General features: G+C 42.4%; 2 protein-coding genes across 2 annotated transcripts; one reads left to right on the top strand and one right to left on the bottom strand.

Moving 5' to 3' along the window:
• Nucleotides 1–7: 7 nt before the first annotated feature.
• On the top strand, nucleotides 8–9,482 carry egfl7 (EGF-like-domain, multiple 7). The gene is made up of 9 exons (XM_053874303.1): nucleotides 8–185; nucleotides 2,763–2,968; nucleotides 3,698–3,823; nucleotides 5,405–5,517; nucleotides 6,302–6,397; nucleotides 6,462–6,614; nucleotides 8,654–8,730; nucleotides 8,806–8,968; nucleotides 9,159–9,482. The coding sequence occupies exons 2-9, from the start codon at nucleotides 2,889–2,891 to the stop codon at nucleotides 9,176–9,178; spliced, it is 828 nt and encodes a 275-aa protein (XP_053730278.1). The 5' UTR covers nucleotides 8–185; nucleotides 2,763–2,888; the 3' UTR covers nucleotides 9,179–9,482.
• Nucleotides 9,483–9,693: 211 nt separating this feature from the next.
• agpat2 (1-acylglycerol-3-phosphate O-acyltransferase 2 (lysophosphatidic acid acyltransferase, beta)) lies at nucleotides 9,694–27,674 on the bottom strand. The gene is made up of 6 exons (XM_053874316.1): nucleotides 26,846–27,674; nucleotides 19,597–19,730; nucleotides 17,064–17,239; nucleotides 16,896–16,991; nucleotides 13,381–13,453; nucleotides 9,694–13,315 (listed from the first exon to the last, which is right to left on the bottom strand). Exons 1-6 carry the CDS (start codon nucleotides 27,019–27,021, stop codon nucleotides 13,158–13,160), a joined length of 813 nt encoding a protein of 270 aa, XP_053730291.1. The 5' UTR covers nucleotides 27,022–27,674; the 3' UTR covers nucleotides 9,694–13,157.
• Between the last annotated feature and the right edge of the window lie 320 nt (nucleotides 27,675–27,994).

The raw sequence follows: 27,994 nt of genomic DNA, 5'->3' as shown, positions 1-27,994 counted from the left end.
GAGCGTCGCCTCGCAGGGAGCAGCCAGAAATGAAAAGGGGTTTTGATATCGATTCTGAAAGCTTTAAAGAGAATTCGTCCACAATGAGACGGTCTTGTTGTCGGAGGCAGAGGTGGAGGCTGCTGCCCGCAGCCGCGGCTCGGCGTGTGCGCGGCACTGCAGCTGGTGACCTTCATGCTGAGAAGGTAAGATTCCGCTTCAGCTTCAGATTGTGAATGCAAGTGATGTCGCCAAGAAAAGTGGCATAATTCTAATGACAAGAAATAGTAGTCATTCAAATATGTTAGATATATAGGAGAAGAATTATTAACTGACGCTTTTACTGATCTGACTGTGATTCTGCCGTCAAGCCGCTGGTTCATAAATGTTCTTTTGTTATTTTAATTATAATTTACATTTATTGAATTCTTACAATACAATAATTATTCATACAATAACCTCATCTAACTGTAAAAGATATATTTATTGTTTTCCCCTGTAAAAAAGAATACTAATCAAAAAATACACAATAACAATAACAATAATAACAATAAAAATATAAAAACAAAATGTCTGGTGAGTCACAAACAATGATTTTTATTTTTTATTCAATTTTATGCTTTTTTTTAATTGATTGTATGTAGTTTTTAATTTAAATCAAAAAGGTTTGTTATTAGCATATTGTTAGGTGCCAGTTGAGCTTTAGCATTGGGACTGTGGCTACATCTATTATTTAAACATAACTGTGTAAGTGTTGTAATATATATTTAAGATAACAGTTTTACAATAGTCGTATTGTCGTATATCATTAGAAACACAGCGTCCAAATTTGATATCAAATTGATGTGTTATTAATTTCAGTGCTATGTTTACCTTCTACTTTAAAATCCAACCATCTTTATTTACCGCACGAATTTCACGTTGAAAAAACATGACAAAAACCACGGTCTTTAACAGACCAGTGTGTCTATATTTAGACGTCGAAATCAGACGAGAATACGTCTGGAGCGAGGCGATGACGTCACAGCAGGGTCCCCCCACAGTGCAGCGGGACACCCAGTCGGATGAAGAGGGTCCTCCCATCACCCCCCGCGCTCTCTGACACTCGCGGCTCCAGCAGCACGCGCACTGACTGGCCCACTTCTGTCCGTGGTCTCGTCCCACTCGGAACATTTGACGGGATTTGAATTGTTTCCGGAGATTTGAGCGCGAAGTTGGGTCGAGTTTTTTTTTTTTTTTTTTTTTTGGACGTCACAGTCGGATATACCTCTGAACAGGTGATTCATCACTCTTTGACTGCTATCCGCTTCTGAGTGTGTATTGTAGCCTTGAGAGTAGAAACAAGAAGTACAATCTGAACTAGTGGCGTTTTACGACCGAACCATTAACGCGTTCAATGTGGTGGTGGGAAACAGCGAACTCAAGCGGTGACTAGACGCACCCGCAGTTTAAGTTGCGAGACGCGAAAGGTGATTTTGACACGAAAACATTGTGAAACAATGGAAAAACTTTTCAGGTGATGTCTTTAGATGTCAGGGCAGTTAGTTCCAGACGAAAACTTTAACTTTAAAGTAGTTTTAGGCAAAAACAAGCGGGACATTTGACATTACAAATGCTGTACGAACACGTATTTTATAGAATAATATCGCAAATTCGATGTCTACTAGTAGCCTAAAATTGAGTAAAGATAATTTTTTAGTGTGTAAAAAGAACCACTATAACACAATAACAACAAGGGACCCTGTCAAGCTGTCGTTGGTTGACATTGCTTCTGAGCTTGACCTCTTGCTCTCTACTCCTTCTGGAACGTGCATATTTGAATGGTGAAGTGTATTTTCTAGTATGACAAACGGTGTGGTTTGTAGTGTAACACTTTGTCGTGTATGAGTTTTAGTGTGTTTTTGAGTGCGCGTGTTGCTGTGTTTAAAGTGATTTGTTTCTGGAGAGAGGTGTGAGTCTCTGTCTTTGTTGCCGTCGTCTGGTGCTGTGGACACTTCAGTGAGGAGGTCCTCTTTTAATCCTGCTCAGTATGTCATCATCTAATGTGGTGTGAAGTCTGCGTGAAGATCTGTGAGCCGAGGCTTCTTTGATTTTTGTTTTTCTTCTCACCCTGAGTCAGTGAGAGTTCAACCATCATGTGTGTCTGAGAGATGAGACTTGCTTCCCGCCACATCCTCCATGCAGAGCTGCAAGAGCCTCAACTAAACGTTCAGATCTGAACTACATGATGGACAGCGTGAAAGATTGTTTGATGAAATGTTTTGCTTGTATTGTTAGTTTGTTGCTGGCTAATAGCCGTTCACTCGGTCTGTTAGCCAACATGTTGGTGGAGTTCAATGCAGCAAAATGATGAAAGTTTCTGTCAGAGGTTTTCAAACTCACAAGATCTTGGTTGCTTTGAAGGTTTTCTGCTGAGTCATATTATCTTGGTGGCATTGTCACATTCACATCAGCACCTTCTACATCCGGGTCACATGAGGGTGACATCATCCTCTTTAAAATTCTCAAAATAACGTCAGTACAATTTGAAATTCTTTATAATTGATTGCATTTCAAGATGGTGATTTTTTTAAAAACGTTTATTATTATTATTATTTAGTATTTTTAGTGTTTGTTTTTTTCCACTCAATAGTTATTCATGTTTTATTATTGAAATTTTCATAAGAATAATGGAAGAAAATAAAGAATTGTATTACTGCGTTATGAACTTATAACGGTGACACTTGAAAAATCTGATCTGACAGATGAATCTGAAGTTCTGCATCTTCTGTGTTTGCACGCAGGTGGCTGGAATCATTGTCCGGGAGGAGACGTGAGAAGACTTCTCCCTCCCTCCCCCTCCTCTTCCTCTTCGTCCTCCTTGAAGTGGCACAGAAGGAGAGAGCAAGGGAACGTGGGAACGAGGAGAAATGTTCCAAACTCTGCTGCTGCTGGTCTGCGGCTCGCTCCTCGTCCTGCATGTGACGCCTCACTTCTTTGGTCACCGCGGGTAACTGCACACCTCTCTGTTATCGCCTCTGCTCTGGTAGAGAAACCATGCACAACAAAGTTATACTCGAAGTTTTATGTTTTTCCAGAAATGAAAACTTTTTAAATGTATATTATTATTATTTATAAAAATACACTTTTAAAGAATATATTCATTTAGTTTTCCCTATTTCCATTTTATACATATGATTTAATAATTAATAAATTACTTTGGTTTGATTGCATTTTATTTAGTTAGTTAGTTATGTTTAATAAATATAAAAATCCAATCCAATATATATTTTAATATTTTATTGTATATATATTCTGTTGAGCATCTGTGTGTCACTCAGAATGTATGTTGTTTTCATACAATTGTTCACACAAGTTTTGTATTTTTAAGGAAATGATTCACTTATTTTTTTTTAAAGAAAATAATTCTATTAAAATTTATTACATTTATTTAATGCGTTTGTTGAATAGCTTCAAATGCAATATTTGATTTCCCACATAGATGTTTATGTGACGTAATGTCTCTTCTGCACCAACTGTTATGACTATACTATGAATATATATCAACTGCTACTCTGAATAAAAACGCTGCTCAAAAACTGAAGTGGCAGCTCTGCTGTGTCACTTTCAAATGCCTCACAGAGGTCAAATTGATTCGGGACTATGTGAGAGTATTTTAGCTCTGAAAACCTTTCAATCATCTTCAAGTTTTTTTTACTTCATTTCTGTTTTCTCTCAGGAGGAGAGTCTGCGGTCAGGACCTGAGTCATACTTACGTCGTCATGGCAACAGAGTCGTATGTCCGGCCCGTCCACAAACCATACATCACCACGTGTAACGGCCACCGTCTCTGCAGCACCTACAAGTGAGACTGCCGCCAAGTCAGCAGACATGTTTGTTGCATGGATGCAAGCAGAGACACATAAATAGAGCTGAACTTCCTCCCACGCAGAACTGGGTCAGAGCTGGAATCTAAATATCCAGGACTTGTGTAAGTCCGGGAAATAAAGTGCCGGTCCACCGAGACATGGCTCCTGTTTGTTTTGGACTTTTTCACTCGGCCCGCTCCGCTGTTGCCTCCTTGTTGTTCAGAGTTTCGACTGGTCAACAAGCTGAAATGTTTAAACTCGGGCAGAGAATTCACTTCACAGTCACAGAACTTCTAGTTCTGGTCCACAACTCAGTCACAAGCATCCGGTCTGTCCATCTCTGTAAGTAAGAGTGCCCTAATTCAGGCGCAGCGGTCACCACTGGGCCCTCTGGCCAAGTTGGGTAAGGGATCGTAGTACAGCGGGTACAGCAGGACCCCCAAAAGAAATGAGGTGCAATTTGGTGTTGCATTCTCTCAGAAGCAAGACACGCTAGTCGACTGGAAAAACGCCTCACAGTTTGGCTGCTTTTTGTGTAACGCATTCATTGTCATTTATAATTCTATGTATAACTCTATATGCATACATTGTGATAATTGTTTTACAATTTATCACAATTTTTATTTATATTTTTTATCATTGTTTCTTTGGTAAATTTTGCATTTTTTATGATTTAGATATTTTATAGTAAATATTTTCATTAAAATGTTAAATATGCTATTTTTTTTTTTTTTTATTAATGAGGTCCTATTTTCTATTTTAGATATTCTGGATCTTATCTGCCAGTACTTTATTTAGTCTTAAATTGACATTTAGGTTAATTCCTCCATAATTTGCATTACTTATGTCAATGCTATTGTATTTATCATGTACAAAGTTTAGTGATATTTCATGGCCTCCCACTCTGGTTTTTCCTCACTAGTTATAAAGTTCATAGTCATATAATATAATATATAATATATACATCTAACTAATTTTTTTTTTTTTTTTACGACAGGACATGCGTTTGTTGTGGTGTGAACCTCTAGGGGGCGTTTGCTGCCCAATCATGTATCAACAAATGTACTTTACTGCGCACAAGTTAAGTTGAAAACAGTTTGGTAGATAGTTAAGTAGATTCATTGAACATGAAGACTCTCTCTGAGCAGATAATCAGGAGGCTATATTTCCAGTCTTAAGAGGAGGACAGTTAGTTGGCACCTTTCTAAGCTTTTATTTTCTTACATGAGCGAGAACTGGTACTCCTTATTTAGTCTGTCTTGAAGCTACCAACAGACTGTACCAAGTTCAACACCACTGACCTCACGGAACTGTTCAACGTCATTGTTGTTCGATGAGTGTGGTACCTGGAGGAGTCACCTCACATCCATGAGGGTCATTCGGCTTATCTGGCTGGCTCCGTCCTGCTCTTGCTTCACTCCTCACTGGAGCCAAGAGCAACAGAGCGGGACCCCCTTCAGATTGTGTATCAGTCTATCCGATCTTGCTCTTGGAGTCAGCGGCCTGCGGTTTTCCAAAAGACTCCCGTGACTTTGTCATCAGTGTGAGAAATCAACAACTGTTTTGTTCTCCCTCAGAACCATGTACTTGGTGGCGTACCGGCAGGTGAGCAAGGCAGTGCCCTCTCCACAGTTCTACCCCGAGTGTTGCCCGGGATGGAGGCGATTCCACTCTGCGAACTGCAACCAAGGTAACATGTGTGATGTCATCACTGATGTCACAGTAGCTCATGGCATTTATTTACTCACCTTACTGCCAATGAACATCACAGTATTTTGTATCTCTTGGCATTATTTGACTTCAGAGCCTGCATGGTGGGTGAATTATTAACATCAAGGCACACCTGAAATGTAAAATGCTAAATTTCTGTATTTAAAATACATGCTAATATCTGACTAGAACTAGCATAGCAACATAGCTCACACTGTGATCTATCTGGTAATAAAAGTGTTCCAAATACAGTCTTCTTTTTTGTCCTTAAAATTAGCATTTCTGAATGAGAAACTTTTACTTTGTCATGTATTAGACCTCTGTTTTGTCTTTGTTCTGGCCAGAGCTATTTCGTACGTGTTGAGGTTCAGCTAACTGTAGTCAAATGCTAAAAGGAAGCAGGAGAAAAGTGAAGTACTTTGGCAACTACCTCTATGTTAAGTGACGTCATTTGGCGTTTTATTTAACATCACAGTGAATTATTCCAGGGCTCTGTTCTTATTTAATGCTAGTGAAGTTAGCATTGTGGCTAGGTGTTAATGAAAGTTTTTCTAAGACAAACAATATTGGGTGGAAGATAAATAGAATTTTCAAGAGTATTTTTGTTCTACGACGAAGCTATGCTCGAGTCTGTTTTAAGCCCCACACTTGCTAATCCTGACTTTAAAATCGACTTGTCAGGCCACACACTTGTTGAATTAAACAGACTGTCTCCGGACTGTCTCAGAGAAGCCCAACTATTCACTCCTCTCTTTCACTTCCAGCTGTGTGTGATCAAGTGTGTGCGAACGGAGGAACGTGTTTACGACCAAACCAGTGCTCCTGTAGCCCTGGCTGGACGGGCCAGTGCTGTCAGACAGGTACAGGGTTCCGTCGGACCCAATAGGCCACCTCACACAAACTGACACACTCTTCGTGACGCAGACATGGACGAGTGTCTGGAGCGGCGGCCCTGCGACCACGAGTGTGTGAACACACCTGGCAGCTTCCGGTGCACGTGCAGAGACGGATACCGGCTGGACACAGACGGGCGTTCCTGTCTCCCTTCCCCACCAGTGGGTGGCCACACGAATGCAGGTAGGCGTGTCTGTCTGTGTGTGTATGTGTGTGTTTCATTCTTGCAGCTGGATGAGAGCAGATGATGACCAGCCTCGCGGTTCATTATTACTTTTGGTACGCGCTATGCCACTCTCAACTCGTACCGTGAGTAATAATGCACTGCGACTGGTGCCAACGCCGGACCGTCGCTTCTGCCTCCACTTGGCAAGGATTGAAGCTAAATGGTGCTAGAAGTTGTGTCCACTTCTGCTTAACCCTGTTCATGGAGCTAGTGTCACACAACCTTGAAAGTGAAGGAGAGTATCTTCCTTCCTGGGAGACCCTGAGACCCCATCGTTGTCACGCTACACTCAGTTGTAGCTCTTGATTTTATGCTGCCACAGCACAACTCACTGAAGGTGTAAATATAAACCCGATTTAGCATTTAATTGGGATATAAATCATATAACATAACTATGGACCAGACATTCCACATAAAAAGGCCATTTATTTCAAAATATACTTTCAATATTCCTTCAATGTATTTTGGGGAACAAGAAATACACACAAAAATGGCCAATGAAAAGAAGAAAAATTAGTCTTAAAACAAAAACATGCTATATTTACTACTGATGTGGTGGTGGTGAGTTCAAAAGAAAGAAAAAAATTACAACATTTCAGTTATAGTTTTAGTCTCACGTCAAAAGGGCCATGAAAATCACTTTGCCCAGGTCTGACCTAGAATCATGATGGTTGACGTTGCCCTCAATGTTTTTGGAACCTGCTATGGTTCCACCATAGCCAGAAGCTTTAAGTGAGACACATTTTAATTCATTTTCATACAGAAGAAGAACTGAAAACCCAAGACAAAGTCTGTTAACAAGACTGTTGTCTTAGTTTTTATTGTAAGGATCACAACCAAAATGAAGCCAAACACCGATTGGCTGCAGAGTGACCTGCGGCCCACCTCTGTGTTTTGCACGGACATCGCCTCCCACACCATTAATACCGATCCATTTCCTGACAGTGTTGCAATATTGTCTTAAAGTATGAAAAACGTGTGTATGTTCTCGTCGTATCCTGGCGACCGAATCAAACACCCCCCGCCTCACTATCCACTTCCTTCACTCTGGTATTTGACCCCGTGATATTCATTAGAACTCCTCTGCTGGGACTTGTTCTGAGTGAAAGCTCTAAAATAAAGATGGAAATCCACCTCTTGGCAAGTCCGTCCACAAATTAGAGCCTCGACAGCACCATGATCGAGAGTCTGTGTCGATCCTCAGGCCGAATATTTGTCAGTGTTTCAGGCAACTAGGAGTCAAAGCTCTGTCGAAAACCGACAGCCCCTCTCGTAACTGATTCAGCTTGGCGAAAAGACCTGCCGAGTCAGCAAAAAAAAAAAAAAGTCCAGAAGGCTGTCGGCTGCATGCAGCTTCAGAGGGTTGCTGGTGGAGATCGGGAATCCAAACAAGAGTTCTAAACACTGATCTGAGTCAGAACCAGTGCCAAAGCTGCTGTGGAGGAGGAGCTCTGGACCACATTCCTGTGCGTTCTTCCCACTAGTCTGGTTCCAGCACCGACAGCCCGGTCTGCTGGGGGTCATCCCCTGCTCCCCCTTCAGTCTGTTTCTCAGCTCGAGTGCGACTCAATAATGGACCACATCTGGGAGACATTGAGTCACGATACTGAGGTGCAGCCAGGGAGCAGAGACATTCCTGACGTTCGCACACCAAGTCTTCCAGTCGATACTGTCTGAGGTCCATCAACTTTTTCTCAGGTCCTAACATGGATACAAATCATCCTGGCACCAGAACAACCGCGAACCACTTGCTCTCTCTTGTAGTCTGAGAGAGCAAGAACCTTTTAAATAAACAGAGAAATTCCACAGAGTTCTAACTTCTCCACATGCCCCTGTGACAGGTGTGGAAAAGTGCCTGCCTTTTCCAGTTCTTTTTGCATACTTGTCACACTTAAATGTTTCTTCAAACAAATTTGAATACAAGTCGCGCCATGGTTCAAAGAAATCCAGGAACAAATGAGAAAGAGAGTAATTGAGGTCTATGGTATCTACATAGGCGGAAGTTTAAACTCGGCGGAGAACATGACTGAGGAGGTGCAGAGTCTGCGGAACCGAGTGGAACTTCTGGAAAAGGTACCGAAGGTCTCAAGACTCACTGTTTAAAAAATATTTTTTTGACCTTTTGTTTTCTGAATTCTGCTCTCTCAGAAGCTGCAGCTCGTGTTGACTCCCTTCAGCAGCATCTTCCCGCTATCACTGGACGAAGGTGTGTCTGAGAAGACCACGCTACTGTCGCACTCTTTCCAACAACTGGACCGGATTGACTCGCTGAGTGAGCAGATCGGCTTCCTGGAGGAACGACTGGGAACCTGTGAGTGTCGGAAACTTTCAGATGATTTTAGAAAACTCTTTATCAGTTCACTCACTTGTTTCTTTCTCAGTATTTCTGAGGTCTCAGAAAAATGTTGGCATTTCTAACCAAACAAACAAATCTAGAATCATCCCTGTGCCATGACCTTCAAAACCTTCAAGGACTCATCTTTCCATTTCCACACTTGCAGGTTCGTGCCAGGAAAATTAGCGCCAAACAAGATGGCGGACACCCAAACAAGTCAACGTCCGTCCCAGCGGATTCACTCCGACGTTCATTACTGGCCAAGAATGATGACATCATCAAATGTGAAGCCGACTTTTGCTTTCCTATTTCTAAATCAGTGCAGCTGTGACCTCTGACCCCCCCAAACTGTAGTCAGGGGGTCGTGTATTTATATTTAAATTATGATTTCATGTAGTTACATCTCAGTGTTCGAGTCCTTTTAACTTTTGTAATCTGGTTTTGTACCTTTTGTAATAAAAAAAATTAAAAAACATCGCGTACTTCTTCATTAATATGTTATGTTACTAACAGACTGTTATTCATAAACATGTATTTATAGCTGCCGTAATAATATTTATCCCAAAAATAACTATTTATTTTATGTTTTTCATCAGATTTTCCTCAGGTTCAGGTTCTTCAGGGTGAGATAAGTCTTGGCTTTGTGCACTGATCTGGTGTCAGTTGGTCGTAAGAGCAACACATAGAAACACAGAAGAAAAAAAAAGAAAAAAAACTTTATTGAATATTTTGCAAGGCATTCACATGGACCCAGAAATCAAGAACACTACGTCATCAGTATAAGCCAGATACTCGAATCATGGGCATCTCTTAAAGATGTGCACGTTTTCACACACGTACACGGCTCTGCCAGCACTCGTTCGGGGATCTGTCTAAAAGCTACTGACAGTTACACTTTAATAGCTTCGGTGAAAATAATCAGAAAAACACATGAAGAAGAAGTCATTTTTGTAAAATCTTGCCGCTGGGAATCGGCACCAAAGTGCTTTTGTAATTCTCAAATCAGTCTGGGGATCTGTTCGCATAGCAGATCCAGGGTGACAACAAAATTGTGAATATACACTGGATGGCTCTAACATTATGACCAGCTAACTAATATTAAGAGATTCACATTAGCTTCCTGCTATTGTCCACCTCCTGCCACTTTTAGGGCCAGTTGCAGGTATGTCATGAGAGCAAATAGGGTGAGTACTTTGCTGGGACCAGAGGATGTCGATCTGTCGTACCAGGGTTAGTCGGAACAGACAAGTCACAACCCCTGCTCTGGTCCGTTGGAATATTGAAAGCTGGCCTTGATGGCCAACCATCCTCATAGATCCACTATGTTCGGACTCTAGTTCAGCAATTCCTCTGGCCTGACCTCATCGGACATGATCATGACCAGTGGTGTTAGCCATGGGGCCCAATGAAGGCACCTGCCCACTTTTTAAGGGCTCCAAAGACGGGCACTTGAGTATTACAACTGGATCATGGCTCAGTGGGGGCTTGCATTAGCATAAGACGCGGGATACTGGTCAATGAATTGAAGGCCTGGCAGTATCCTTGACACTACATCAGCACCTTCAAATCAGTTCACTAGTTGAGTGGACATCCCATGCTGATCTACTGTAGATTCCTTCCGGGTCCCATGTTTACACCTGTCCACTCTATAATAAAGGACAGGACAAAAGAGCAACAGAGGCCTGGTGTGCTTCAATAACTCCGTGGCAAATCCTTTATTCACCTGTTACTTGGATTTGCCGCTGCGTAGACCAACACGATGGAAGGTTTTTTCCAGAGCAAGCTCTATCAAATGTAATTTACCACTCTTCCTCAGCACAAATACTTCAATGGAGCCTCAACTTTAGCTAGGGAGGAGCATATATCAATACCAGGCAGGTCATAATGATATAGTCATCAGTGTCAATGAATAACATAAACATACATAAATTTGGGTCCACTTTTGGTATCAGCATTCAAATTAGTTAAGTTGAAAAAAAACAGAGGGAGGATTAATAAATAAGTTTTAAAAGTTAGTCGGGTTAAGTTAAATATTCCGTTCACACCCCCACTGAAAGAAGAAACCTTGTGCACTTCAAGCCTGGCGGGGAACTGGAACGCCACTCGACTATTAACAGCGGTATATAGGCTTAGTACTGGTTATCGACAGTCTCCTTCCCACGTGTGTGCACAAAAGTCAGTCGTCGTATATATCAACATTTACACGATGGAAGGAATACATCAGTCTAGCTTTAATACGGACCGTGTGCAAGACAACATCCAACTTGAATACAAACAAAACGACTGCACGAATATCGGGATGCCGGAATACATTCTGAGATGGATTCTTCTACGAAACGGCGCACGAAAGGCAGTTCTGTCATGTGACGTCTCAAGACCTGGATGTGAACAGTCGTCTTGTTTTGAACAAAAAGGGTGTCAGAACAGCCGTTCGTAATTAAGGCCAAAACATTGCCGAAAAGTTGACTTAAGAACGAAAGCGGATCATTTGCAATCCTCCAATAGAAACAAACATCAGCCCATATGGAGTTCGAGGGACAAAGTCCAGGAAAAACCAGGTCACTGCTGGCTACCTTTTGACGCTAACCATGCGCGAGGCTAGCCAGGACAGTGTTACATTAGCACACTTGCTATGTTTGCAGTTTTCTTTCAAATGCCTTTGACTTCTACCAGGAGCCAACATTTCTTTGACTGAAGTGGAGCTGCCAATGCTATGACTAAAGCTAACAAACTTCATGTCAACAACCCATATTGTCAGACATCAAGTGTCCATTTGGACAAATGACGGTTGTTTATAATAAATATCTGAGTAACGTTGCAATTATTGACATCAACAATTTAACCAATGTTCTTCACATCTACACGAAGGTCCTCAAAAAAGCAACCAAACCAAATAGAGTTGGTCTTAAAATTCAACATTGGTAATTATAAATGAAACTGAATGGGAATTTTTTTTTCAATAAATATGTACATATCAAAGCAAATACAAGGACATGAAAATAGAATTATTGGGATCCAAAATTGAAAAATGACATTCACATATTCAGATGTCATATTGTTGACAGCAGTAAATTATTTTTAAATGAACACATTTCTAGGTTTCAAAATGGGACGTCAAAAACCACTTGTTGAAACAGACATGTCTTTGTGTGACATTACGTAAAACTTGAAGACCCAGCGCTTCTCAGTCTGAATGTAGCAATGTAACTCTATACATCCGAGTGCATGGCTGAAATAATGTTTCTGTAAAGTTGGTGAAAGCCCTCCCTTTTCGACCACACATCTGTGTACACCACACATCTGTGTACAGTACGTCTTCATAGTATGACGTACCATTCAATCTTAACTATCTCTGTGTGTAAATAGTCTGGGTTAAAATTTCATTGATCTTCTAGCGGTTTTTCCTCCCAACTCTGTCCCACCTCATCCTCAGTTTGTCAGCAAATACAATTCCTCAATACTCACACGAACTCCACTCTAGACATATCTGGAGCAGGAGAATCCGTGAACTCAAAACATGGCACAGCAGGAAGCTTTGGAACATTGAACTGATGGGACATCACACTTAAATAAAAATATCTCAGGAAGAGACATAATATAAATAAAGCAGGAAGAAGACTTGAACGTGAGTTCGGGCCACTGAGAAACAACATGTTTAACAAAGCCAGAAAACGCTGAAGCTCTAAAGTCCTTCAGAGCCGACGTCACGAAGCCTGTCATGGAGGGACTTCGATTGAGAAGCTTCTAATCGTCAAAAGCAGACCACTTGTGGAAACCCCTACCCCACTGTTTCAGGAATGCCGAACTCAAGAGCAAGAAGTTGTGTCCAAAGAAAGCAAAGGCATCTTCAGAGGAGTAAAGAAAAGTGTGTTGACACTAAAGTAAGGGTTGACGTGTGAACTGAAGGCATGAAGAATGAACAAGATGGACGTGCCATCTACAAGGCATGCATGGAAAACAAACACACATCCATAACGTTCGGCTCGAGTCGTCCTTCACTCCACTCGCGAAGCGCTGCGTACGCTGCAAGGGTCAGGACTGTGCTGTGGCGGGAAAAGGGGCGGGGGTCACGTGACCACGAGGGTTTCCTGTCCAGTGCGGGGCTAGCATGGTGGTCGGGGACAGAGTCTGGACACGGAGAGAAAAAGTGGGTTGTGGGCCAAGTTCAGTGCTTCAACGGCCCGTTGCAACGGGCTACAGAGTCAGAGATCTCCATGAAGGCCGAGCGCATCACGTCGAACGACTTGTCGGACAAAGATGTCACGTCCTCCGAGGTCAAACCCTTGGTCTCGATCTTTGGGAGGATTTTCAATCTGATGGTTCCTGCGAGTGGAAAACAAGTCAGCGTGCAAGTCGATCCAAGACTTGAGACGAGAAAATCACCTCACCTGATTTGAACTGCTTTTCTTTTCGAAGGTAGAAGTTGCTGTAGGAGGAAAAAACCACCGGTATGATTGGCACCTGTCGAGTGAGAGAGGAGAGAACACATGGCGTGTGAAGTTGATATCCTGGATTTTAGCTGGAATCTTAAGACTGGGTGTCCCAGTTTTGCATTTGGTGACAATACATGGCAGAGCAGCCCAAGGCACGAGACCTCTAGGGGAGACCTGGGGCATGCCCAGGGAAACTTTGAAAGTTGAACCACCCCTTGAAACTTCCTGCAATTTGAGGGGCAACTTTTGCCAACATCGTGAGACTTTCCACCAAGAACAGAGCTCTTCCACGGCACTTTAAATGTTAGTGTCACGGCTTACAAGACGTGGATGAAAGAAATGTTGTGCCCACGATTACGAAGCCGTACATACCATGGTACTCCTCCACTGGAGGTGATGGAGACGACGGGAATGAGAATCACCCCACTGGTGCTCTGATGCACAACTTTGGCAAAATGAACACGACACTGTCAGCACCCGGCACAAGCACACAGGAACACAGTGAGTGTTTTCGATGCCACCTCTGTTTCCTGCTCACTTCATCACCAGGTGTGTGTGCCACACACCGTAGCGCTAGTCCACATCCCGCAGCGTGGAATCATCCTGAAGGACAAACCTCACACTCCCCAAACAAAACTGGTCAAGCTCCACATTTTGAAAACATGCTGACTTTCATAAAGTCAACTGCTCCAGACTATTATTAAACATAGAAGTCCAAAAAATGTTGGATTTGTTCATCCAGTCATCGCCATGGTAACACTTCATATTTTGATACAAATCGTCCCACTACAAGTCGACTCCTCCTTGACATCTAGAGGAAATTTGTCCATCGTGGAGACAAATCTCTTCACCCTCCAGCATATAGACAATAAATCCTCCACTATAGAGTCGGCGAGCCAAGATCTGCTCAGATAAAGACCATCACTCCTCTGAAACCATGAGAAACAAACAGAAAACGCTTCACTGCACATGATTCACATCGTCTCAGCGTGACACAAGCGATCTCCGTCTCCTCCGCTGCTACTAATAGAGGCAGCTCTCTGGAGACCCCTGTGAGTGGCCCTTCAGTAGGGCTGCATGATCCGTCAGAGCCTGCCCCGGGGGGCTTGTCCTGCTTCCACTCCATCCAGCCGAGTGGTACTAACGCAGCACAGAGATGGAAATAGTCCACAGTGGAAAGTGAAAAATCAAAACAATGGCTGCGTTTTCCAGCCCTCAAATTAACTTACTCCGCCACCTTGCGCCAACACACACAGACGCAGGAAAAAAAAAAAAAAAAAAAAAAGAGTCCAAATATTTCTCCTGATAGCATCCAAGTGTGTGAGAACCCACAGCCAAGTGTTCCTGTGTAGAACATTTTAATAGGTCTAACGAGAAGCAGCACTGCTTTGTTGCTCCAGACTGATATCAATCTTCACAAAAAAGTGGGGTTTACGGGGAGGCAGATGAAATCCATCCCACCTGTTTGAGTGTCAGCAGAGAAGGACAATTCATCTGGATGCAGGACTCTCATCAATAAAGGGTCTTCTTTACATGCTTGTACATGACAGAATCACGCACTGTTAACTGAACAAGAAGCTCCTCTAACTCTGACACCATGGACCTGTTCAGGTGGGACATGATAGATTTCAAGTGTTTTGAGGTGTTGTTCACAAGTCAGGAAGCGATTTGGATCCCTAAAAATGATGCTGGTTTCCCTATACCTGAGACACTTAACATGAAAGAAGCCCTGTCACTGTCAGTGAGATCTTGACTGTCTGTTTACACTGAGTGACGGCGCCAACATTATCCACTGTTTAGTGCTGACGCGGTCAAAAATAACATGCAAATATGCTGGACATGCCTCACGCTTAAGGCCATAAATCTAGGAGATTTCCGCAGTGTTGTAGTCAAGGCCACATCAACCAAGACATTATCGAGATGGAAAGTATCAAGACTGAGTCAAGTGCAAGAGTCTGAAACTGATCCATAAATGAGCTGCAGTGGCTAACCAATCAGGTGTCAGCAGAAACAAGCAGCACCCCTTTGTGGATCATCAAAGAAAAAAAACAACAAAACTGAACAAAAATCTGGAATCCCTCTTGTACCAATTATGCTTTCTACTTATAACAGTTCTCCATGTCGGTCAGTTGAATAGAATTTGTAGCATTCAAGGCCGAGACCCAGACTAGACCAAGTAAAAATGCATTCAAGGCGCGAGACAAAACCAAGACCCTAACAAATTGTCTTGAGACCAGTCACGAGACCAAGACCAATCTTGAGTGTGACACTAGATTTCCGCAAACGTTTAGTGGATATGGAAATTGTGCAAATGCGAATAGCTAGGGGCCCACTGAAGTGACCAAAAGAACCCAATCACAGATACAACAATTTTCACTACTGGGTTTCTAGATGTCTTCTGGATAAGCAAAGATCAACTGAGAGGAATCCCTGGTAGAGATCAGGACTGGAGAGATCATGCCTCTGACCTGGAAAAACTTTTTCCCCGAGACGATGTAGAGGAGGTTGGTGGGGTGGACTTCTGAACTTTACATGCTGCCCCCCGACCAGTCAACTTTTAAATCGACTGTCATGTATTTGCTTTATGATAGAGTTTTTTTTAGCGATGGTCATGTTTGCGAATGATTTGCTGTTTGTTTTTGTTTTGTTTTTTTAAATCAGCCAAGCTGACAATAATTTCAATGAAACTCCAGCCGTACATTAAAATCATATCAAGAGTGGGGCTAATGAACTAACATCATGAATAACACCTTGTTAACTTCAGAGCCATTACCCTAGATATCTCTATATTTAGAGAACACAATTGTGTTCTGGAGACTGTATTTGGGACTTGAAAGGACAAGACAAAGCTGAAGGTTAATGACTTTTGACTGAAGGACTTTTGGTGGAAATCCTGTAAATCATGGTTACCCATCCAAGTCTTTCCTACACTTGACAATATTTGATTTTCCGCATTTTGGAAACTGTATTTCAACTGTCCACTTCTCATGGCTGTGTGAACTCTGATGCAAGCCTCACTACATCATGAAGCTGTCGGGCAGCATGTGAGATTACTGGCTCCCTCGTGCGTCCAGAAGGAGGGATCCAGTAACAGGAGAGGACACACTATTAGGCCTCTGTCTGCTGGAGGGAAGCCAGTTTAATCACAGCACGCTCTGGCAGAGGGCTTTAAGTGAACAAACAGATCCGAGGAGTTTGTTTCAGCACATTAAAAGTTAACTAGAGGCCCGTGTAAAGACGTGATGGGGGTTACAGATAAGACAGCCACACCATGAGAAAGTGGAATTAAAGGCAACAATAGAAGTGGTTGAATAATGGAAACTCTGGTCTTCACTCGGATGTTCAAAGCTGAGTTTTTCTTTTACTTCAATCCTTTTACTTTCTCTAAAGTTGTCGACTTGTTTATAAACCTAGCATGTGAATTTTGTATAACAGACGATCACATTCGTTACTCTCCAACAAGAACTCACTTGTGCCTGCACTGCCAGGTGAAAAGCGCCTTTCTTGAACGGCAGCAGGTCGCCTCTTTGGTTCCGTGTTCCTTCTGGAAACACCCACAGACGAATCTGAAAACACGCTGAAGTTAAATAAACCACAGTACAATCTTCTTTCAATGCATCCCCTGTCCTCCACTTCACCTGCTCATCTAACATGGTTTGGGCAGCGTCGGCCATGACGCTCTTAGCGTCGCTGGTCTTCTTGCGGTTGATGAAGACGATGCCGCCCAGCCAGCAAATGAGTCCAACGGTGCCGGCGTAGATCAACTCCTTCTTGGCGATCATGGTACAGCGGTCAGGCAAGATCTCCATCAGACCTGGGGGAGGAAAATGTTGAATGTAGGCTTTGTCAGAGACAAGATACATTTTAGCTAAGCGTTCACCAGTAACGCTAGAGAAGATGACAGACTTAGTGCCTCAGCTCTGCCATGAGCAATCACCAATTGACAGGCATGTTGAAAAGAATTCATAATCCGGGTTCTCTCCAGTGCTTCAGCTACGCTGGCAATTTGACCCCCCCCTATCGTGAGTGTAGGGGAAGATTTACGTTGTTTTTGTCAACATGTAGTGAAGAGTGACTCACTAATCTAATGCAGGAGGACTCCACCTTTTAAGGTAGACCGTTAAGAAGACTGTTCTCCTAATCCACCAGCCCCATTCAACAAACTTTGACAGCTCTTCCTGTTTTTCCGGTGGTACATAACTGGACTAGACATGGCAAATTAAGGGACAAGGAACAGCTACACATCATTAGATCTAGCTTAACTTGACGAATGGAAGGAGTTTAAATATCTTGAGATGGTTGCGGATGTTGAGCCAGTTGCAACAAAATTTGCATGCGAGCCAATAGAAGCAGGATATAAAGGCGTCTGAGGACAATCTGTGCCATAAGGGATGAGGGAAACGACTAGAAACATCACAAGGCTCCCCAAAAACCCAAGGAGTGAATATGGGAAGGGAAGCTGTTGTACCAAACAACAGTGTCGTAGAAGCTCAATTTCTGATGACAACCATCCATCTTTTGAACACAGTGGATGAGCCTAACAACAGAGAGAAACATCATTTGAGGCTCTGAATCAACGACATCTGAGGATCTGGCTGAAACGTGAGTTGTAAATATGACACGCAAAGTAAAACAAACTGACTTGTGAAGGAGTCTTTTATCATTTTAGGTTCTGCAGCTGCAACATGTTCTCCAGAGTAATATATCAAAGACGCCTTCAACAGCCGTCGGAGGTCAAACAGCTTTTGTCTGGCACTTCACTCCCTCTATTCTTTAACCTCATTTTCAGTTTCAGTTTGACAGAGCACCAATCACAGAGGGTGCAATTGAGGCTGACAAAAAAGACGCCTCAACATGAAGGGCCCTCTTGTCGCTGTTCGATAAAAAGCAAAGCGAGACTAAGTGTGAATTAAGCACAGCAAGACAGCAAAGAGCAGCGGAACATGAGCTCACAGCTGTGGAGGTGACGGATCTTGGCTCCTTACAGTCTCATCACATCATCTCTGGGATGAGCCATCCGTTAATGGTTGGGTGTAGTGGTTGGCATGGCAACCCGGATGCTAAATCAGTCTCTTGCTGGCTTTTCTCAGCACTAATTAGAAGCTGCGGGCTGCTCTCATCACTCTCCAGCACTGATGAACACCAACATGCAGCGAAGGAGATACAACACACTCGTAAATAAAGCCTACAGAGGAATGAGTGCGCGTGAACGTCAGCTGCAAGCAGAATTGCAATTATGAATTTTACGATCGAGGTGCAAAGAAGAGATGAGGCGATCTATATGTTTAAGTTTTTATTTACATAGTAAGTATTAATAATAATATTTATATTCTATACGTATATAATAATTAATATTTCAATTGATAGAAATCCAAAATGTCCAAATAAATCACATTTTTTAAAGACACAACATTGGTGTTTTCCTTCGAAATAATGTAGAGCAGCTCTGCCATCTGCGAGAGATTCAGCTCGGAGCCAAGTTTCTCCACAATAAATGGAGCAGGCTGAAAAATGCATTTACAAAGGTGGAAGAGGTGAAAGCAGCACTACCATGAGAAGTGATGGACTAAACATGGCCAAGGCACTTTTTAGTGCTGCAATCCATAAAAGAATCCTGGCTAGAGATAGTTTTGTAGAGGGGGAAATATACTCATAACAAGTTAATTCAAATTTTTAAACATGTTTTTGAGACCCACTTGAGGTCGTCCACTAGCATTAACAAAACTCCACACAATTATGGTTAGATGGGGTGAGTGAAGTTGTGGCCTCATTTACTACCCATCACAGGGACTCAAATCTACCCTGGCAAGTGAAGGTTGGAGAATGCAGAGCCACAAAATAAAATCGCTTCCAATGACAACCTCTGTATCTTCAGCTCTGATCTCTTTAACTCTGACTAATGGGTCTTAAATAGAGGAAGCCAAACAAGTTCAGGATCCGTCGGCTCAGTTTGAGTAAACTCATATTTCAGGATGTGCAAACAAGGAACTGTGTGATCATCCTCACGCCTCCCCACAGACTCGAACAGTCTCTCACGCTCGAAAGTAAAGAGTCAGCACATCAGTATCCTCAGATTAACGACTACAACCTGGTCCAGAGCCAAAACACAAGCAGTCAATGTACTACAGCGGTTCCTGCCAGGGTGGTGCTTGAACATGGTCGAGTGCTCACCCAAAACATCCAGCGAGCTCTGGTGGTTGGAGATGATGACGTACGGCCCTTCTGTCTGCAGGTGTTCCCAGCCGCTGACTTCAAATCGCAGACCCAGAAAGTACTTGACATGACGGACCAACGTGCGGATGATTCTGAGGAGAGAAAGTGCTTCAATAAAACACATCAACTTATTCTTGTAAGGTCTCAATCCAACATTGTCATTGCTGTGCTTAATTCTAGGTGCAGGAACATACAGGAAGTGTCAGCTCTCTCACACCACGCAGGGCATCAAACATGATCAAAAAAGACCCGTGTTCTGCGGCTTCTAAAGTCAATATTGACAAAAGCCGCTGATGACTGTTGCCAGAACTGAAGGTTATGAAGGTTGAAATAAGGTAACTTATACTATACTTCACAGCACCGCAGCAAACTCAAGAGTGCTCATCACAACATTGACATCAGAGCTCTCATCGTGTCCTCCTTCTGAAACGGTGTTGTAAAAACAGCCTGTATTTGATTTGCGGGAGAGAACCAATCTATAGGTTGCATCCCTTCACATGGTTATTACAGTGATATCTTGAGAAACTGATTTGGCGGCTTGGCTGTTATCAAGGTTGCACAAGCTCTCACTGTTGTGTCACTGCAATGTAGCAAACATTAACTGCTTCTGCAAGAGTAGCCCCAACACATAAACAGTCCAGTTTCCAACTGCTTCTGCAGATACTGCTCTGATTTTAATGACCACATTTACCCCCCCCATCTGACCTCACAGTTGGAACATTAACTCAGCGCTGCCTCTTCACTGCACTGGAAAACAAATCTCCATCACAATTTGCATCACAAACGTGCCCTTCTCCACTGTTACCAAAACATTTGCATGCCCGCTCTGAGACCAGTAACAAAGATGACCCCCTCGCTCTGGGAGCAGCGAAACAACCGTCTCTCTCGAGGTGGAACAGTCACGCAAAAATGCCTTGTGACTGCTCCTCATCTGTGAATCACATCCCATCGCCGCTGTATTGTGTGCCTCGTTAAAGACAAAGTCATGAGTGTGTCATTATTTTCATTCCGTCAAAAACTGGTGAGGCAAACAAACAGAGAAGTCATGTCACAATATTTTAGGTCGATACTGTCTGTGCCTAAGGTTTTTGTTCTCCCACGGGATTCAACGCCACCCATCTTTTCGATGGACCCAGGTTCTTGCTATGGAATTTAAATTCTTATATTCTCGCCAAATTTCATTGAAAGGGACATAAAGATGACTAACTGTTCTAGTGCAAAGATTTCACATACCATTAGCCATTGAGAATATTGGTATGATTCCTTTAATGGTGGCGTAGATATCTGGAGGCCATCACAAAACATATATTGAGACAGACAACCACACACTCACACCTTAAGAGCCATCAATTCATCTCTGTGTGTTTGTGAACTGCAGGAGGAAACCAACCAAGAGTGTGGAGAACATACAAAGCTTTTAATGTTCCCCACACTCTTCCCTTCAGTGAGCCACATCACAACAGACAAGGGCAGTATAGGCCTTGTTGGGTCAGGTGCAAGTATAAATGCAACACCAAAGACTTAACACCAAAGGAGGATACATTGCACACATATCAATCTACAGTAGCTATCAAAACGCCTGAAACAGGAGAACTGATTTGAAACGAGAATTCAAGGTGTATGAGTATCAGTTTTCTGTCATGTAAATACAGGGGTTGGACAAAATAATGGAAACACCTTTAAGATGTTTCCATTATTTTGTTCAACCCCTGTATATGACACAACGTCCGCTTTTAATACTCACTCAGAGGTTACATTGACAGATGGTCACATTTATTGTAGTAAGAGTAGTAGCCTCAAGTTGGCATCTTATCTCTTATCTATTTCTGTTGCTACTAAGAAAATATTAGCTGAAGAACATCTGAATATTTTAAAAGGGGTTTGAGCATCTGATAGCTGAAGCAGAACATTAGAGTGAGAAGAATCAGAGGCGGATATACTGATATTGTCATTGGGAGTGATAAGACAGGGCAGGATCGGTTATTAAGATATCAAAGTCAGGGAGGCAAGGCGATTGTTGGATCAAGAATGTGAGTTGGAGAAGAGGAAAGTGGCGGAGGAGGATGATCGAGATAGGTTAAGGAGGTTGTGTCACAATGGAGACCCAGATGGTAAATGTCCAAAGAAGGAGAATGAAATTAATAAAGCATGCAATAAAAATATAAAATGCAATAACCAAATCCCCAGCAAGTCTGGGAAAAGGGTTCAAAGAGAACATTGAAAAATACATGAAATACATTCTTCACACAACTTGAACAAAGCTTGATGTGAAATTAAAAGTCATGAGAAAGGCATTACTTAATTCATGACCATGTGACAGACTAATGCGACCATGTGACCGCCGGCCCGCTGAGAAATCTCTAAAACTTGCAGCGCCAGAATGAATCTGATGGCAAAGGTTTTGTGAAATCACCTTTGAACTGGAATATGAAGTCTTGAGAGTTATCTTCCCAGAGAACAAGAGGGCGATGATAACAGAGTCACGTTTAGTGCAAAAGCCACCGGTTATGCAACGACTCAGAGCGTGTTACTGCAGAGGTTGTTGGAGGGGAAGGAGATTGTTTTTGAGGACATTGCTCAGAGCTTTGCGACTTACTCATTGTTACAGTGCAGCTCAAAAGTACTTAAGATTCCAGCTGACATTTAAGTTAGTGTTTACCTGGCTGGTCAGCAACATGTGAAAGAGACAAAGATGTTAAACCGTCTCATCAGCCTCTCACCCTAAACCTAACCATCCAAAACAAATAGCTAACATTAACCACGACCTAACCCAAACTAAAATTCAATTATAATGACCCAGTTATTGTGAAGTTTTATGGCTCGAATTGAGGCTTAAACTAGTGGGGGCTGGCAAAATGAAAAACCACACGCAGGTGAGTTTCCAAGAATTGGCCCCCTGAAGTATAGCTATACAAGGACGCCCAGACACAGACTGATCTCCATCTTTGTGGGGACCTCCCATTGCCATAATGCTTTCCCCAGCCTGCCATCCCAAACAAATGGCTGACCATAGCCATTCTCAAAATGAGACTTGGATTTGTGGGGTCCTATCGAATGGTCCACACAAAAGATAAGGTCCCTCAAACGCAGTGTTTTGTCAATAATTGGTCCCTGCAAGTAAGGATAAACACTGTACATGAAACCAAGTTATGGTAAAAAAAAAAACCCACACAAACAACCTCTCAAACATGAACACAAAAACTGGTGCAGATCTTTAACGCACTAAACGCCAGGCAAACAAACGGACAGACCCGGATGCTAAAAACAGAAGATGTCACACTTCATTGACATAAGTATAGTATTGTATGTAACATTGCTGAGATTCAGGGTAGACGCTAAACAATGTAGAGGGCCTGATACCTCAAACGATAAGGTCACTGACTTAGTGTTGTCCCCGGATGACAGCCATGCTAAGAGACTGGAACAGTCTGACGTGCGACCCCCCCCATGATGTTGGCAGTCTTTACACCGTGTGACACCTGAGTCCAGCCATTGCTGCAGAGGATACAGGACCACTTCCTTTATTCAGTGTCATGAGATCCTTCCTAATCATCAGTGAAGTCATTGACAAATAAAACTCTCCACATCCACACGCCTGCAGATCGGCTGAAGTTACAGTATCAATACACGCCAGTCAACTTGTAAGACTCATTGACACAGTAATACTGCAAACGCTTGCATGTGGGAGGAAGTCGCTGAGGAAATGTGCCTGTGTGTGCATCTAAAACCTCTCTCTCTCTCCAGTAGAGAAGTGAAAATACAGGCCCTCAGAACTTTAACATGATCACACATCCGTCTTTGACTCAGCTCCACTTCTCCTACTGACAACACACGTTTGAGTCCTACTGCAGAAATCAAACGTGTGTAGCTTAACATCACCATTTATGTCCACTGAAGCGGTGAGAACAAATAATAAACAATAAAAAAACAAAGCAAATTCACTAATACATGATGAAGAACATACACTGTCCAGTCAACAAATGAAGACTAACTTAACAGTGCATTTTGATAACAACAAAGCCAGTAAAATTAAATTCAAATAGCAGCCTTTGCAATTCAAAAATTGCATTCCTTGAATTGAAAAAAAATCGTTAAGGCCTGCGTGACAGCACTACACAAAATTATCAGGTTGAACTACACACCCAGTAATTATGCTACAGCATGAAAGGGATTTAGAGGGGGGTCACCGGAGAGATTAGGTCAGAGTATGGGTGTGCAATATGATGATATCAGATCGATTGAATGTGTTGCTGATATTCCAAAGTTAGGAGATCGTTTGGACCATCTGGGTCACATTCTTTGAATTACAGATCATTGCTGAAGCACAAACTGTTGCTCAGCAAAACAGTCCCCTCATCGCGTATGCACATCATTCTGCCACACTGAGTCGGAGTCGGTCAAAAGCACAAGTTCAAGTTGTTTTAAACCTGATACACCTCCACACCAGAATGATCATGTGTTTCTTGTAAGACGGCAAAAACTGACAGCATCACAGAGCTAATTGTTAACACGACGTTTCACTTCAAACGAAAATGTAAACATGCAAAGAATAACCACCGTTATGGAGCAAGCACAGCGAATGAAAGTTAAAGCTTTATCTGGAAACCCCCCAAAAATAAAATAAAAGGATGTAAATTTGGAACTTCACGCCAACTTTGCGTTCTCTTCACATGCTGGCAAAAATCTATTCTGTCCTAAATTGATTTTTTTTTTCCTTTTAGGACTGTTTTACATTCAGAAACAGTTTCGTTGCACTGAGCAGAAACATGCAAATTAGTCTCCAAAAGATGCTTTGAGTTAAAAGAGTATCATGCATCGATTCTACCACTATTTCAATGATGTGGGGCATAGCTTTCCAAGGTGCAAATAGACCTGCATGACAAAATGTCCACTGAGTTGGAGTGTGAAAGGTACATGCCATTCATTTTAACAGAAGAATGCTGTGAAATATTCCCAAAGAACGCTTTGTCTTAGGTCCCTCGTTGTCAATTCCAATACCTTTAAAGGATATGAAAGCAAGCCTTATTTAAGCTTTACGGGTCCCTTTAACTGGCAGTAAAACATGAAGGTATGTTCCAGCATGCAGCAGTCAGCCATGCATGTCAGACGGAAACAACATTGGTTTTGTTTACAAAAGACAGGAACACTAGGCAAGTGTTTGTTTGGAACTTTTTAAATAGTTTACTTCTATGTCCATGGCAATAGGCGTTGCTGTTAACAGAACAAACAAAAGCAGTGTGCAAACAGTCGTGCTCCTTTCTGAATGTTGGTGTGAAGCTCTGACTCCGCACTGGAGTCACGGTCAACAGGTCCAGATAACCTTTGGGCCGAGAGAACGGCACAGCAGAGCAACCTGACACCACAGCCATGTCTAACATGACAGAAAGTGTTTCTTCCTGAGCAACAAGGCAGTGCGGCCTAACTGACAGCCTCATTGTCAGCAAATCAAGGCCAAGTGGGTCCACACACCAGGTCGGCCTCATAACTATTCACTGCCTCTTATCAGGACAGATCTTACCATCTGGCATTTGATTTCTTGAAGGTAATTACTTGTGTGTAGTCGTTTGTGTCTTGCAATTCAGAACCAATGCTCAGCTAGAGAGCAAAATAATGATGAAGTAAAGAATGATCATCCGCTCAATCCTGAAAATTTGTTAAGTAATTGACATGCTGTTTGTGTCCTTCCACAAAACATGAAATATAGTTAAACCTTTCACTCTTGTTCAAAATACTGATGTGAACAGTGGGGCTGGTGTGTATGATGTGTACAGGTAGACGAACATGCAGACTAGTGATCATAATAATGTAAATAGACTCTAGAAAACTGAAAAAAAATGTATGTACATTTTATCTCATGATTCATGTTTGAATCATGAGATAAATTCCAACAACATTGACAGTCTATCAACTAGTCATCTATGGTCGTCTATGTTGACAAATCCCTGCTGACCTTATCAACATTTTGTAGGGATGTTGTCACGCAACCTTTTGACTGCTGTGCTGCAAATTATTATCTCTCGGTAGAGTTGGGTTGTAAATACAGATACAGAATTAATCGTCATGATAGTAACTCAAGAGTTATCCAATCATACACAGGATAACGTCAAATTACAGCCATAATCGCATATCAGATCTGCAGAATTTATTTGACATATTTCATCTTTCCGGTTGGACGATGCACAATAAAATCAAAAAAGTGAGAATACAAGCTCAGAAAAGGCACTTTCTTTTTGACCGCCTCAGTACTTTATTAAACTAGTACACAAACTAGTACACAGTATAAAATTAAGAAGTCTAGTGGCTTTGAGATGATATTGGGTTTTTATTTATCGATTGTTTTACTTCTGTGTACATTTTTAATTCAATCTATAGTGTTAAAGCTCCAAAAATAAAGACGCAATGGGACACAAAGTAAACCACAGTTCAGCAGTGACACCGATCAAGAACATCTCTGGGTGCAGAAGGAACCAAAATAAATCAATCATTCAAAGCAATTGCTCATTCCGTGGATATGCACTCGCACTATTAGAACTATTATTACGACCCATTACTCCCACTGTGGGACAAATAAAGGCCATACAATATAATCCAGTTATTCAGCACCTTTTAAGTTAACGCCACAGTTTCTGTTAGCCTTTTGACGTTGCTTACTTTGATTTATAAGACGCACATTTTAAATACATTCTTTCACCGTTGTGCATCACTTGAGAAAAAAAATAAATACACGCGGACTAGTTACATAACTGACTGAAAGCTCTACCTTAACGTGTAAAAACACATTTACGACATTACGCGACTGGCGTTTTTAGCACTGGAACGCACCGTTGACAAAACTGTGTTAAAACAGTGGTGGCTTTGTGCTAACACTTTGAAAAAAATCATAGCTCTGAGTGGTTGGTATTGTTTTCATGAAAGTGTCCGCGAGTACATTTGCACAGTCTCCAGCAGTGGTCTGTTTGTTGTTAGCACTTTCGCTTTTTTATTTTTACACTCCAGCTTCCTGCCTGATAGCTTTCAAACGGGATTTCAAAGACACTCTAAAATAAGGTGATTTGGACTAAATTAAAAGATGTACATATTGTGGTAAGCTGGCCGTGTTTTTGCAAGAGAAAGAGTTTTATTCGGTGTACAGTGAGAGCAGCGCTAGAGGCTAGTTAGCAGGCGAGCTAACGTGGGCTAGCTGTCAGCGACATGGAAATCAACTCACCGCATGTTTTCCACGTCTCTGCCGCCGCTCTTCAGGATGCACAGCGGGATCGCCAGCAGAGCCAGCAGCATCATCCAGGCCACGTAAAAACACTTTTTGAAATAAAAAACGAAAGTGCTGCTGGTCCACATCAGGAACGGGACCAGCAGCAGGGGGATCATCCACAGCGCATCCATAGCGATCCAGCGGCGGCAGGGTCGACACACACGCGGGGGAACGGCGATCAAAGTCGGGGAACCTAAGGTGCTACAGGGCCAGGCAGCTCCGCGACCTGGACAAACATTACAGAGCCCAGCGCCGGAGTCTGTTTATTCCTTCATCCCAGCCCAGAGGTGGGGGAGCTCAGGAATGAACATGGACCGCCGCTCATCTGTTGCTAAATGGCATGATGAGGTGGAGTCTGCGCGTCATCAGTGTTTTCCTATTTCCGGGTGCTGGACCACTGACCTGTCCTCAAACTAAAGAATGTTGAACTTCACACAGGATTTCCTTTACTAGACACTTTTACACTTCGCAACCAGTCCTTCGAATTATTATTATTATTTTCTAATATTGCCATTCTGACTGCCGATCAGCTCATACGAGTGATAATCGATTTGTCGTCGTACGGTTATAAGGAGAGAGTCGACCAGTTGAAAGTCAGTGCGAAGGCGCCAAGACATGGAAGCTGATGATCATAGGTTCCTCTCTCTTTAACTCATCAAGAACATGGTGACATGGCGGGTCCCAATCCACTTCCCTTGCTCGTGGAAATTCAGCAATAAGTGATGAAATTCAAGGTCCCAAAAGTCCCCCAAATGGTGAAATGATGGCATGCGAACCATCTGGCAACACTCCAGAATCAGAATCAGAATTCTGATTCTGATTCTGATGTGCAGATTCTGCTGCTGACAATATTTCCATTGTACAAGTGACATATTTCTTATGCCTGATCAGACCAAATTGGACTAGTTAAAAACTTACTTTACTTAAACTGAGTTAATAATTGCCTCTTGTCATAAATTACAATAGAAAGGTGTCTGCAATTAAAGGTTACTCTTTATTGATACTACTGCCACCAGCTGTATGGATACACGGAAACACCAGCACTAAAGCTGCAACCAAAATCTTTTATTCTCAAGATGCGATAGAACAGCTTTCATCTCAAGG

Source organism: Synchiropus splendidus, chromosome 1, assembly GCF_027744825.2.
Source record: "Synchiropus splendidus isolate RoL2022-P1 chromosome 1, RoL_Sspl_1.0, whole genome shotgun sequence".
Lineage (NCBI taxonomy): Eukaryota > Metazoa > Chordata > Actinopteri > Syngnathiformes > Callionymidae > Synchiropus > Synchiropus splendidus.
This window is presented reverse-complemented; position numbering and strand designations above follow the sequence as displayed.